General features: G+C 42.4%; 1 protein-coding gene across 1 annotated transcript in view; it reads right to left on the bottom strand.

Moving 5' to 3' along the window:
• Positions 1-15310, bottom strand: part of MMUT (methylmalonyl-CoA mutase) — a 104309-nt gene that overhangs the window by 67015 nt on the left and 21984 nt on the right. The window contains exons 5-6 of the mRNA XM_029596091.1: positions 13155-13326; positions 3357-3605 (exon numbers count right to left, since the gene is read on the bottom strand). Of these exons, the coding sequence (XP_029451951.1) occupies positions 3357-3605; positions 13155-13326 (421 nt within the window). The remainder of the gene's footprint in view (positions 1-3356; positions 3606-13154; positions 13327-15310) is intronic.

Here is a 15310-nt window from a genome sequence, read left to right on the forward strand (position 1 = left end):
ATTTAATGCCAATTTTTAATAAGGGATCAAGAGGTGATCCAGGAAAATACAAACCAGTGAGTTCTGACTTTTTGCCAGGCAAAATGGTAGAAACTATGATAAGAAACAAAATTGCTGAATATATTAATAAGCATAATTTAGTTGGACAAAGCAAACATGGATTTAGCCAAGGGAAGTCTTGACTAACAAATTTGCTACTTTTTTTGAGGGCATAAATAAACATGTGAATAAAAGTGAGCCAGCTGATACAGTGTATCTGGATTTCTAGAAAGCAATTCACAAAGTCCCTCACTAGAGGCTTCTTAGGAAATTAAAAGATTATGGGATAGGGGGCAGTGCCCTATTTTGGAATGCCAACTGGTTAAAAGATAGAAAACAGAGAGTAGGGCTAAATGGTTATTTTTCCTAATTGAAGAAGGTGAATAGTAGAGTACCCTGGGATCTGCTTTGGGACCAATGATTTTTAATATACTTATAAATGACCTGGAAATGGGAACAACAAGTGAGGTGATCAAATTTGCAGATGACACAAAATTATTCAAAGTTATTAAATCGCAAGAGGATTGTGAAAAATTGCAGAGGACCATGCAAAACGGGGAGACTGGACATGCAAATGGAAAATTAAGTTTAATGTGGACAAGTGCAAAGTGATGCACTTAGGGAAGAGTAACACAAATTATAGCTACAAAATGCAAGGTTCCACCTTAGGAGTCACTACTCAGGAAAAGCATCTAGGTGTCATCTTTGAAAATATGTTGAAATGTTCTGCTCAGTGTGCAGCAGCAGCCAAGAAATCAAACAGAATGCTACAGATTATGAGGAAAGGAATGGAGAATAAAACAGAGAATATCATAATGTCTCTGTATCGCTCCATGCTGCAACCTCATCTTGAATATTGTGTGCAGTTCTGGTCACCACATCTCAAAAAAGATATAGCACAATTAGAAAAGGTACAGAGAAGGGTGACCAAAATGATAAAAGGGCATGGAACAATTCCCCTATGAAGAAAGACTAAAGAGATTAGAACTCTTAACTTGGAGAAGAGGGGGCTAAGGGGAGATAAAGGTCTAAAGGTCTATAAAACAGAGATAAAGGTCTATAAAACAGATGATCTAATCAAGTTTTCTTCCTCAATACCCAATCCCAGTTATCTCTTTGTTAATCTCATTTCGTTGGATCCAAGTTTTGTCTTCCTTTGTTTAATGTAATGCATCCTTTTCCAATGGTTATTGTTATAATGTAAACCGAGGTGATTTGTAACTTGTTACATGAACATCGGTATATAAAAGTGCCAAATAAATAAAATAAATAAAGTAATGAGTGGAATGGAATGAGTAAATCTTAATCAGTTGTTTACTTTTTCAAAAAAGTTCAAAGATTAGGGAGGATAAACATTGAAGTTGCTAGGTAATACATTTAAAATTAATAAGAGAAAACATTTTTTTTACTCAATACATAATTAAGCTTTGGAATTCGTTGCCAGAGGATGTGGTAAAAGCTATTAGTATAGCTGCGTTTAAAAAAGATTTGGACAAGGTCCTGGAAGGAAAAGTCCATTAACTATTATTAAGGTAGAGTTGCAGAAATTCACTGCTTAATCTTGGTATAAGCGCTTGGAATCTATCTAACCCTTGGGATTCTGCCAGGTACTTGTGACCTGGCTTGGCCACTGTTGGAAACAAGATACTGAGCTTGATGGACCATTGGTCTGACCCAGTATGTTAAGTCTTATGTTCTTATGTCAAGAAGGGTCAAGGTCCAGACTAGGGTCAGTGGCAGGCGGCAGACAAGAATGATCAAGGTCTAGGCCAGGATCAAACCCAGTGGTCAGTCTGAGAAAAGGTCAAGGAAGCAAAGCAGAGGTACCGACACAGCAGGGGAGCAAGGGAAGCATGGACAAGAGAAGACAAGGCAGGCTGGGCTGGAGAAGATGAGGGAGGTAGGCTGGGCTGACGTAAAAAGCAGAAAAGCATTGCAGCAACTCTCACTACACAAGTGTAGCCGACCCGTTGCTGAGGCAAGAAGTGAGGGTCTTGGAAGGCCCTTTATAGGGCTCTGAGACTGACGTCATCATGGAGTGCCACTGGTACTTTCCTGCTGTGGGCACTTCAAGAAAGGCAGAGTCTGGCGTGCAGAGAGAGAGAGCAGAAGTGGTGGCGTCCTGCCATGAAGAATCTCGATGGCGGTGACCCGCCGCATGGCCAGTCAGCTGGGTTAGGTAAGTGCTGCGGCTCGCTGGTAAGATTCGCGAGGAGCAAAACATAACGGAAATGATTAGCTATTACTCCCCATTGCAGGAAGATATATTAAATAAAACCTGAGTTAAACATTCAGGGATATAACGCCTAAAATGTAAGTCCTCAGTCACAGGTGGTGCAAAGAAAACTTATATTTCTGGGTTTAGTATTCATGTATGGTGCTGTACCAGTATGGTTCAGGACCTGGAATTCCTGAGTGCATGGGTTCTGGATCTGGGTCTCCCAGGAACTGGAAATTCCAGGACTAAAGTTAGTTGCATACTTAGCTGCATAACACCAAGCATCAGTGTTATCCTGCTAAGTCATCTAGCTAACTTTGTTCCGCCCTAGAATGCCCCCAGATCACTCCCAGCTTATGTGACTAACTTTGGGGTGGTCAAAGAGTCAGAAATTTCACCAGACAAAGCAAGCATATATGCAGACTTCTAGGCAATATCTCTCTAAATAGCCAGAAAATGGGACTTAAATTCTGTCACAGAAAGCCAGAGATAAAATGAATATTTAAAAATACACTTGACATTCTTGGCTATTAATATAAAGCAGTTCAGGGATAAATAATTAGTGTGTAAATTACTCAGAAGGTGGCTGTACATGATGGATAAATGGCTATTTTTTTAGTATAAAAAGTGCATTACTGTATTTAACCCTAAATTTTGATGTATTCAGTGAATTTTCTGGGTCACAGCAATACATCTTTTAATATGATCCTATCAGTAATTAAAAAGTGTGAATGTGCTGCAGAGGTAGAGTTCACAGCCCAAGGGAGGAGGGAGTTGGTCATTCTGCAGTGGTGACACTTATTGGCCAGATTTAGGACCCATGACTGCAAATTACCGGAAGGAACTCTGGTGCATGGCCCCTGGCCAAAAGTTGTTGCTGCAATGCCCAGACTAAGATGGAAGGGGGCATAAAACATGGGAAAAATCTCCAGGTAGTTGAATGAAGGCTCATGGCGCCAAATCTCAACCAGGTTCCAAGGAGATGAAAGCATAAGAGGAGGAAGAGGAAATGATCAGGTCAAAGTGATGAATGAGAAATCTGTGCAGTCTGCACCCACGATATTATTCAGTACAGCTTCCACCTACATGAAAATCTTACCTTCAGAGCAGCCTCATAAACGTCATTAGTGAGGCATTCCATCATGTAAGAACCTCCCCATGGATCTGCCACTTTAGGTATTCCAGACTCATCCTGGATTATGATCTGGGTATTTCTGGCAATTCGAGCACTCTTCACTGTGGGTAAACCCAAGGCTTCATCAAAAGAATTTGTATGCAAGGACTGAGTACCTCCAAACACTGCCGCCATGGCTTCAATCACAGTACGGATGATATTGTTGTATGGATCCTACAAAAAAGAAGAAGTAAGAAAGAGTAATGTCTTACTTGTAATAACTGTTCTCGTATGACAGCAAAATGATCAAAAACATAGGTAGTATGACCTCTGTCTTGTGCAAGCACTAAGAACTCTGTCTGGAAAACACTTAACATTGCAGGCTGCAAATCTATGGCTCCTCAATTTATTGGCTGAGCCTAAATGAATAAAAAAGTATGAATAACCTCAAACAGTAAGGTGAAAGGATAGTGTGGATCACTGTCTACTTATCATCATGGGTTGTCTTCAGATAAAAAAAAGGGGAAGACAAGAACAATGCCAACAGGTGAGACTATGAAATGACATGTTTTATGGCAAAAAAAGTGTTTTCTTTCCCTAAAACAAGCAACATGAAGACAGGAAGGCAACATTGCAAACAGTCCATGCAGGATGGACAATTTAAACCTAGAATCCCTGTGGGAAACAATTTCAAGGAAACAGTGATTGATGAATGTGTTGTCAGAGCCGCATGCAGCAGCCTTGGAAATCTCCTCTTAGGAAGCAGACTTTAGATTGGCAGCTGTCATCTCCATGGCTTTGACAGCCCTGGCTTGACATGTCAGATCTGCCAGGGCATAGCAATACGAAATGTAATTCCTACCCAATTAAAAATAATTTTCATTATCAATGAAAAACCCAGTCCATAAGAAAGAAAAAGCTGAGTAGACTTTCTATGGGCTTTAGTCCACTCCAGATAGAGATCCAAAGCTTTCTTGTAATATGAACTGCACTCTCTCACTTCTGTACATGGGGGTGACAGAAAAATGTTGAAAGACTACTGACTAAGGTGGACATCAGAGACCACATTAGGCAGGAATGTGGGGTGAGTTTGGAGCAGTAACCTGTTCTGATAGCAGCCTGTCAAACCCTGCCCTTTGGGGGGGGAGCTATCTTTTTAAGTGAAAAACAGTTTCCTTTGAATTCCACTTGCAAGTAGTGGAAGGCAGACTGAAGGTGGAAGTGGAGTATATCTATAAAGAGTAGAGTAGTGTGATGGACATTAAGATCTCCAAATAGATTCTCTCTCACGTATGGTACTTCAGCAAACATATTCTGCACATCTTCTCGAAAATCTGAAGTCCACAGATATGCACTTCTTCAGGCATCCATACCCATAGCAGAATAGGAAAATTGGTTCTTACCTGCTAATTTTCGTTCCTGTAATACCACAAATCAGTCCAGACAAGTGGGTTTTGCCTCCCTACCAGCATATGGAGTCAGAGAAACAAAACTGTGAGGCACTGCTACATAACAGAGAGTGCCACCTGCAGTCCCCTGTACCCAAGCCACCCCAAAATCCCTTTCTCGGGCTAACAAGGAAAACTATAGGGTTGGAAACCCCTAAAAACTGAAGCACAAAACACTCTCAAAAACTAAATCTGAAAAACCCAACCCATGATCAACAACTGCCCAAAAACCCTGAAAGGCAAACCAACTTGAACCACCAGTTGGCAAATAACAAAGTCTTTCGGCAGTAATGGGTTGGGTATCTGGACTGAACTGTGGTATTACAGGAACGAAAAAAAAATTTTTCCTTTCCTGAACATAACCAGATCAGTCCAGACAAGTGGGATGTACCAAAGCACCCCTAGACTGGGCAGGAACCCGAAACACCCGCACGCAGAACACTCTCAAAGAACGCTTCTTCCTGCGCCCTCACGTCCTTCTACTTCAATTTCTCTTTCTTAATCTCAGACTGCAGGGTTGCACCTCTACCATCTGCTACAGTCAAAGAAATACTGAGGGGACTGCAGGAGGCACTCTCTATTATGTAGCAGTGCCTCAAAGTTTTGTTTCTCTGACTCCATCTGCTGGTAGAAATGCATAACCCACTTGTCTGGACTAATCTGGGTATGTTCAGGAACTCTCATTCAGGCCGATACAGAAAGAAACGTGGGAGAGCAGGCAAGTGCCCACTCTCCCGGCGCGCGCACAGGCCAGTGTCCTGTGCACGCGATACAGTAAATAAAAGTATTCAAATTAGGGCCCCCGGTAAAAGGCGGCGCTAGGGACACTAGCGTGTCCCTAGCGCCTCCCTTTTGACAGGAGCGGCGGCTGTCAGCGGGTTTGACAGCAGACGCTCAATTTTGCTGGCGTCGGTTCTCGGACCTGCTGACAGCCACGGGTTCGGAAACTGGATGCCGGCAAAATTGAGCGTCCGTCTTTCGACCCGCAGGCCGATTTTACATTTTTTTATTTTTAATTATTTTTCACTTTTGGGACCTCAGACTTAATATCACCATGATATTAAGTCGGAGGGTGTACAGAAAAGCAGTTTTTACTGCTTTTCTGTACACTTTCATGGTGCCGGCAGAAATTAACGCCTGCCTTTGGGTAGGTGCTAATTTCTGAAAGTAAAATGTGCGGCTTGGCTGCACATTTTACTTTCTGAATAGCGCGGGAATAACTAATAGGGCCATCAACGTGCATTTCCATGTTGCGGGCGCTATTAGTTTCGGGGGGGGGGGTTCGGACACGCGTTTTCAACCCCTTACTAAGGGGTAAAGCTAGCGCGTCGAAAACGCGCATCCAACCGCGGGTTAACAGTGCGCTCCGGCGGAGCGCACTGTACTGTATCAGCCTGATTGCTAGTATGAATATGCTATCAGCTGAACAAACTAGATAAATCTCTCACAACTTCCCTCTAGCCATAAGAGAGCGAAATTCTCATTAGGAAAAAATATACACTTCCCAATGATAACTAAAGCCTTAGGTTCACAGACTGGAAGGTCAAACACATGTACTTTAGGCTTCTTGGCCCTCTTGACAGCTCATTCAATTTCCATGTTCTGGTGTGGGTACAGGATTTAGTCAAAGCCTGAAGCTATCTGCATATGATGCTGTGTGTCCACATCTTCCCAGTGCCCTAAAGCAGTGCTTCTCAACCCAATCCTCAGGACACACCTAGCCAGTTAGGTTTCAGGATGCGCCCAATGAATACGCATGAGGTATATTTGCATGCAATGCCTTCACTATATGCAAATGTACTTCATGCATATTCACTGGGGACATCCTGAAAACTTGACTGGCTAGTTGGGTCCCAAGGATTAAGTTGAGAACCCTTGCCCTAAAGGAGAGGGTGGATGAGCACTGGGGTGTCCTGGGATCTCCTATGCCTTGTAATATCTTCTTGGATGGAAGATTTCTGCAGACTGTGGAGATGGACTCAAGTGGAAGTCAAGAAAGTAATCCTCTTTGAAATACTTTCTACAGAACTTTACGGTCGAATCTCAAGGTCTTGTCTGGCTGACTCCTCAAAAGGTTTGGGAGAGGTGTCCTTAACTGTGGGGAGGTAAAAGGTGGACAACAACATGAGTCTGTGGTGTGGCAGTAGGAAGTGAAAACTGGCAGAATACGTGCCTGGATGTCATTACCTGCTATCTTATTCTATGTGTTTATGTCCTCGGTATTTTTGGAGAATGGCAGTGCAGTTTTATCATCTGCAAATTAAAATATGATTATACAACATCTAAGTAGCATAAAAGCTCAAAACTATTAGAAAAGAAGAAAAAAGCATAAGAACTGGGCCCCAAGGAAGACTGAATCACAGAATTTCCCTGTCAGTAGAGTATTAGCAGTGATAGAATATATAAATTCTTGGGCTGTCTCCATGCTGCTAGAAAACTAAAGAAGTGAGAAAGAATAGCACTAAAGATTTCTTTCTGTAGATAAAGCTAGACGCTGAATTAAGATCTGGAGAGGCAACTTGCTAGATCACCTCTTGATAGATATACATTATTTTTATAACCACACAATACATAGAATAAACTCATGAGTACGGAGGATACTCACATTCAGTACATATGCACATATCATGACCGCTTACCTAAGAACATAAGAAGTGCCATGCTGGGCCAGATCAAGGTCCATTGAACCCAGCATGCTGTTTCCGACAATGGCCAGTCCAGGTCACAAGTACCCAGCAGGTCCACAATAGTTGATATATTTCTTGTATCTTACTCCCTGGAATAAGTGTTGACTTTCTCAAGTCCATCCGGCTAATAACTGTTTATGGACTTTTAATTCAGGAACCCTCCATCCTCTTTTGAACCCCACTATATTAGTTGCCTTGACCATGTCCTTTGGAAACAGATTTCATAGTTTGACTGTGCACTGAGTGAAAAAAATACTTGCTACAATTTGTTTTAAAATCTACTGGTTGCTAATTTCAAAGGGCCCAATATTCAAAGATATCTGGTTATATAACTTATCCGTTTAATTTAGAAGGGATATTCAGGAGCATGGCTAGTTCTAGTTAGCTGGATAAGTTATATCTGGATAACATTAGATCTGCTATTGAGTAGGTCTAACTTATTCTGTTAACTTAACTGGATAAGGCTGAATATATGCACTTATGCAGGTAGGTTAACCAGATAAGTTGCCCTGCTTCGATCTGCCCATTGCCTGCCACCAAGATATCCATCGATCTACTTAGCTGTATAAATACTTATCTGGTTAAGTGGCAACCGCTGAACACAGCTGGATATTTAGCAACTGTCACTGAGCCGGATAAATCCCTATTTATCCAGCTAAGTAGCGCTAAATATAGGTCCTATATAGAGTGTCCCTAGTCCTGGTGTTATTTGAAAGGGTAAATAACCATTTCCTATTGACCCTTTCCATGCACTCATGATTTTATAAATTTCAATCAAATCCCCTCTCAGTCATCTCTTTTCCTAGCTAAAGAGTCTTAATCTGTTTAGCCTTTCTCCATAAAGGAAAATTGGTTCTTACCTGCTAATTTTTGTTCCTGTAATACCACAGATCAGTCCAGACAAGTGGGCTTTGCCTCCCTTCCAGCAGGTGGAGACAGAGAAAGTTTTAGTGGCACTGCTACTTACCAACATGTGCTACCTGTAGTTCCTCAGTATTAATCTATCCCCAAGCCAAACACAACACAATTTCAAAAAAGTCCAAACTTTCAAAACTTACAAAATATGAAAATATACTCTGCTATAAAAACAGAATGAGTGGAAGACTTTCCTGCTCAACAGAATGGGTGAGTTCTGGACTGATCTCTGGTACTACAGGAACGAAAATTAGCAGGTAAGAACAAATTTTCCTTTCCTTGTATGTACCCAGATCAGTTCAGACTCCTGGGATGTACCAAAGCTCCCTACTCAGGGTGGGACCTGGAGTCCTGCTCACATAACACTTTCGCCAAAAGATGGGGAACCTGTATCTCCCACATCCAGTGATAGTGTCTAGCAAATGTATGTAGTGACTTCTGAGTCTCCGCCCACGAGGCCGCTTGAGAACTCATAGAATGAGCACGCAATCCATCTGGAACCGGACGACCACGAATAATGTGAGTGGAACCAATAACCTCCTTAAGCCAACGAGCAATAGTAGCCTTAGAAGCCTGAAAGCCCCTCTTCAGATCGCTCCACAGAACAAAAGGTGGTCTGACCTCCTGAAGTCATTCGTTGCTTTGAGATACCTCGGCAAAGCTCTTCTTACTTCTAACAGCTTGAGCTCCCTTACATTAGGCGGTGGACATGTCCATTGTAGGAAAGGCTGGAATCTCCACTGTCCGATTGACATAAAACGTAGACACCACTTTCAGCTAAAAGAAGGTACAGTCCTCAATAAGACCCCCAAATCTGAAATTTGAATCAATGGGTCATGACACGACAGAGCCTGCAACTTCGAAAACCTCCTATCAGAACATATGGCCACCAGAAAAACAACCTTAAAAGTCAAGCCCTTCAGCGACTCTCTCCATAATGGTTTAAAAGGAGCCTCACATAAAGCCCTGAGGACAAGATTAAGATTTCAGGATGGACAAACTCACCGAAGCGGAGAACGCAAATTCTTTGACCTCTAAGGAACCAAATAACATCCAGATGTGCAGAAATACAGGACCCATCTATCTTGCCACGAAGACAACTTAATGCTGCCACTTGAACTTAAGACCTGAGAGGGTGAACGCCTTTCGTGGAGCACCAGGAGTCAAAAACCTCCCATACCCTTATGTAGGAAATATTAGTAGTAGTATGGCTTTCATCAACATAGTAAAGACTACCTCTGGATAGAAACATAGAAATGACGGCAGAAGAAGACCAAACGGCCCATCCAGTCTGCCCAGCAAGCTTTCACACTTTTTTTTTCTCTCTCACATACTTATCTGTTTCTCTTGGCTCTTAGTAACCTTTTTTTATTCTATTTCCCTTCCACCCCCACCATTAATGTAGAGAGCAGTGTTGGAACTGCATCTAAGTGAAATAGCTTAATTTAGTTAGGGGTATTAACCACCGCAATAAGCAAGCTACACCCATGCTTATCTGTTTATTCAGACTATGTAATTCAGTCCTTGTTGATTGTTGCCTGAATATAGATCCACCTTTCTTCATTCCCCCCTGCCGTTGAAGCAGAGAGCCATGCTGGCTATGCATTGAAAGTGAAATATCAGACTTGCTCCCCTGCCACTGAAGCAGAGAGCTATGCTGGATATGCGTGAATTGTCAAAATTTCTTCCCCTGCCGTTGAAGCAGAGGGCTATGCTGGATATGCGTGAATTGTCAAAATTTCCTCCCCTGCCGTTGAAGCAGAGAGCTATGCTGGAGGTGTGTGAAGTGTCAACTTCCTCCCCTGCCGTTGAAGCAGAGAGTTATGCTGGATTTGCGTTGAAAGTGAAGTATCAGGTATTTTTTTTGGTTTGGGGTAGTAACCGCTGTAACAAGCAAGCTACTTCCCTGCTTTTATGTGGTTGCAAATCCTTTTTTCCACATTTCCTCTTGCCGTTGAAGCATAGAGCAATGTTGGAGTCGCATTATTGAATAAGGATATTCATCTCCAGGTAGTAGCCATCATTCCCTCAAGCCACCCCCATGCCTCTTCTCTTCATTCACATCCTCTAGACTTTATGGATCCACAGTATTTATCCCACGCCCCTTTGAAATCCTTCACAGTTTTGGTCTTCACCACTTCTTCCGGAAGGGCGTTCCAGGTATCCACCACCCTCTCCGTGAAGAAATACTTCCTGACATTGGTTCTGAGTCTTCCTCCCTGGAGTTTTAAATCGTGACCCCTGGTTCTGCTGATTTTTTTGCAACGGAAAAGGTTTGTCGTTGTCGTTGGATCATTAAAACCTTTCAAGTATCTGAAAGTCTGTATCATATCACCCCTACTCCTCCTTTCCTCCAGGGTGTACATATTTAGATTCTTCAATCTCTTCTCATAAGTCATTTGATGAAGACCACCTTTTTGGTCGCCCTTCTCTGGACCGCTTCCATCCTGTCTCTGTCCCTTCGGAGATACAGTCTCCAGAACTGAACACAGTACTCTAGGTGAGGCCCCTATGTCTCAAATGCCGCCTCTGAAAAGCCATGCCATTAGACAAACACGAGCAGCCTGGTCGGAAAATATTGGTGCCTGACGCAGAAGACCCTCCAGATGACCAAACAAAATCGGCCCGTCCACAGCCAAGTTGACCAGATCCGCGAACCATGGATGCCACACCCATTCTGGAGCCACCAAGACCACTTCTCCATGATGCTTTTCTATGCGACACAACACTTTGCCTATGAGGGGTGTTGGAACTGTTTGCTCTCCCTAAAGTTGATGCTGCAGTTTCAGCGGTTACTAAGAGGACGACTATCCCTGTGGTAGGTTGCGCGGCGTTAAAGGACATTCAGGAATTGCAAGTTGGAGATGCACCTCAAGGGGATTTTTGAGGTTTAGGCTCTGGGTTTGCATGCTGCTATTTGTACCAGTTTTATGCAACAAGCTTATCTCCGCTGGTTGCAGCAGATGCAAGAAGGCCTGCCTAGCTCGTCAAGGAGCAGACAGGGCTGAGAGAGTTGAGGCGACTGTGGCTTACAGAGTGGATGCTCTGTATGATTTGGTTCGTACCTCCTCTCAGATTATGGCCTCTGCGGTTTCCACTAGAAGGTTGCTCTGGCTGCGTAACTGGGCAGCGGATGTCTCCTCCAAGGTGCAGCTAGGCTCACTGCCTTTCAAGGATCAACGTTTATTTGAAGACTTGAGCAGCTGATGCAATCTCTTGGGGATAATAAAGTCCTTAGATTGTTGGAGGATAAGCCTAAGGGCAAAAGGGTTTTACAGGGTTGTTCCTGTTTTCGGGTAGATAGAAGGATTTGTCCTCCAAGCGTGGCGGCTGGGCCTCAAAGGCAATTTCCCTTTCGGGGACAGTCTTGGAGTCAATCCTTTTGGAGTTCCCAAAAACCATTCCGAGGCACCACAGGGGGGAGTGCATCGGAGCTTCAGTCTTCACAATGATGCAAAATTAGTCCATTCCATCGTTCCTATTATAGGAGGTCGCCTGTCATGGTTTTCCGAGGAGAGGGCCAGAATTACTCAGGACAGGTGAATTCTCAGTGTGGTAAAGGACGGCTATGCTTTAGAATTTGCTCTTCCCGTCCATGATTTGTTTCTGGTTTCTCCATGCAGTTCCTTGGACAAACAAGTAGCAGGTCGAGAGATGCTGGACCGGCTGCGCCTCCTAGGGGCGGTGATTCCGCTTCCCAGCGAAGAGGTTCACAGGGGAAGATATTCCATTTAGTTTGTTATCCCGAAAAAGGAAGGGACTTTCTGACAGATTTTAGATTTAAAGAAAGTAAATGCAGCTCTAAAGGTTCCGTGTTTTCGGATGGAAACCTTAAGGTCGGTGATTGCGGCAGTTTGCAAAGGAAATTTTCTGGCATCTCTGGATCTCACAGAGGCCTATCTGCACATCCCCATTTTCTACGTTTAACTTGCCAGTGGCATACGCTCTTCCCTATTTTCCTCATTTCTATTTTCCATTCATTTAAAAGATGACCTTTTGGCTTTAATTACTTATTTCACCTCACTATTAAACCGTACTGGCAGTCATTTTGTTTTCCATTTTTGGTTGACCTTTTTTTAATGCACAAGATATAGTGTTGTCCGGGACTCAAGGATGGTAGTTTTAAACAATGTCCATGCTTTCTGCAAGTCTTTAACTTTGTGGATTACTCCTTTCAGTTTTATGCTAACAAATGTTCCCATTTTATCATAGTCTCCCATTTTATAGTAAAATGCTATTGCAGTAGTTTTCCTTAGTATTCGCCCTCTAGTGATTTAGTCAAATTTTATTACTTTATGATCTCTGTTGACAAGCAGATTCACCACCTTTACCTCTTGTACCAGAGTCCTGTGTTCTACTGAGAACTAATCTAATATAGTTCCCCCTCTCATTGGTACTATGACCAACTGCTGCACAAAGAAGTAATTGATGGCATCTAGGAACTTTACCTCCCTTACATGTAATTATGTGACATTTACCCAATCACTACTCGAGTAATTGAAGTCTCCCATTATTATTGAGTTGCTCATTTTATTAGCCTATCTAATTTCTGTTAGCATTTACAGTTGGTTTCCTCATCCTGGACAGGAAGGCGGTAACATATATCCTCACTACTATATGCTTCTTTTTTAACCTTGGAATTTGTTCATTTCAGAAATGCCGTGTTATTCTCTATATAAGTAATTCTATCTATATTTCCATTAGATAAGGGCTTTTTTGTCTTGTAAGCTCACCTGCTCAGTAAGTGACCATCCTGAAGTCTGACAATGAGCTCTCAGTAGAAGAGATTTTTGATTCTTAGGCTGGAACTTATTCTCTATTAAATGAGCCCAAAGACGTCTCCCAGCTCTCATCTTAGCTATTTCCATGTAGAAGTTCATCCCAATGCCCCAGAAGAAAGAGAGTCTGCAATGAAAAAAAGCATACACCACGGAAAACTGGTATAAGCTTAGGGCTGTGATTAAGAAGAATTTCCAGGCATACCTTGTTACACTACCTGTACATATTATATGTTATCAATTCCAGAAGCAAGTGCTTTTTGCAAAATCCAAGTATTAAGGGCACTAGCACCAAACATGAGAAACTGAAGTCATACTCAGCATAGCCTGATTTAAAACTGAGGTTCAGTCCTGTCATGGGATGTGCAAAAAGAAAAACCCTTAAAAGCACTGATCTGAGAGAAGACATACCGAACAATAAATTGAACCACCAGCATTTGGAGTAATCTGAAAGCTAAAACTACAAGTCTCTCCCCTCCTCCAAAATACCCTCCACACAGCCCCCCACCCCCCTTTGCATGTGAAATATTTTTTATCATCATTTTTTGTGGTCAGGGTACTCTGCATGTTTCCAGAAAAGTAAAAGTAAAAAACAGAAGTTGTAACATAAGGGGGAAACTAGTTTATATAGTAGATGCTTTGATTACTTATTAATTGCTGTTAAAAAGCATTTTGAGGGCCCTGAAGGTCAGCTGTAACAATGTTATTTGAAATAATGTTGTTAAAACTTTCACTGCTAATTTCTGAAAAAAAAATACCATGGAAGCTCTTTTTCAGTTTTTCCCTTTAATTTCTAAATTTTTTCATATCTGTCTTAGAAAGAATGAGGATTTTTTTTTTTTTTTTTGGCAAATCTATTTTCCCCTTTGGACTCACATATTTATCTATCCTGTGCCACAGTGTCTCACATTTAATATGAAGGCTTACATTTATGTGGGTGATGAAAATGGAGAGATCTTTGCTTAAGTTTTCTATGCCCAGCTAGAATTCTCGCTGGCTGTGATAGAACAGTAGCATTTGCGTGTACCTCAACACTGTTCAGTAGTACAATGGTCCTGGCAGTGCACTAAGAGAATGTTCTAGAAGTAGGCAATGTGAGAAATGTGATGGAATGTGCTCTGTGAGAAATGAGCAATAGAAGAATATCTTGTAATGTGTTTAAAGAAGCGGTGATATATTTTAAACCATGGTGGAAAATAATTCATTATAGGGAAGAAGTCTAACAGAGGAATATGCAGGATGATGAATGGTTAGAAATTAGGAATGTGTGAAACTTAAAGGTTCCACTCAGAACTAATGGAGCATACTTTCCGAGATGCTTGCATGCACACGCAACCCGGTGTGTATGTGGATTACAATAAAATCCCCTTAAAAGGATCTCCTTGGATCCCTTGATTTATCCAGAAAATTTGGTGCTGACAGGACACTAAAAAACAAAGTTATTAGGAACAGGGAAACATACACATAGACTCTCCCCCAGGAACCTAGCACTGTGGTCCGTATATCCAATTGCTGAGTGTCGATATTGGGAATTGGCTGGGTCTCCTTTTCTCCCAGGCGAGTCTGGGGGATGAAGCCCTGGCATGAGAATCAAATTCAGGTCCTCCGCATGGCAGTACCTACCCACAGGGCCAACTCAGAAAATAGCCTTCCAAGGAATCTCTAGAAGAGCTCTTTGACTCCACATGCAACTCGGGTGATGTGAGCCATTACCGAGGCTCGATCATATTATTTTTTATAGTGTGAGTTGCTGCAGTTTGCACAATCTTTCAGGGGACTTCTTTGTATGTTTTCTAACATTTGGATATTCTCTTTGAGGATGGATGCTCGAAGCTGACCCTTTAACTCCAACCTGCCAAAGCCTTTATACAGTGAAGGATGATATTTGGTTCCTTGCTTCTATGCACTGTTTAGTGCATGCCAGCATACACCCAGCTTTGGTTGCTGCTCTATGCAATGATGGCTTTAGGGTTTTGGCACCCCTAGGCACTGTTGGGGCTGTCGCCTTCTGCCATGCCCCTCTTCCCTCCCCCAAGGTTGGACAACGGGAGTAGAGGGTCTACGGCACAGTCTCCCCTAGTTTCCTGTGGCAGCTCAGGGGTAGATCCTTT

The sequence above is a fragment of the Rhinatrema bivittatum genome, chromosome 3 (genome assembly GCF_901001135.1).
Source record: "Rhinatrema bivittatum chromosome 3, aRhiBiv1.1, whole genome shotgun sequence".
In the NCBI taxonomy this organism is placed as follows: Eukaryota; Metazoa; Chordata; class Amphibia; order Gymnophiona; family Rhinatrematidae; genus Rhinatrema; species Rhinatrema bivittatum.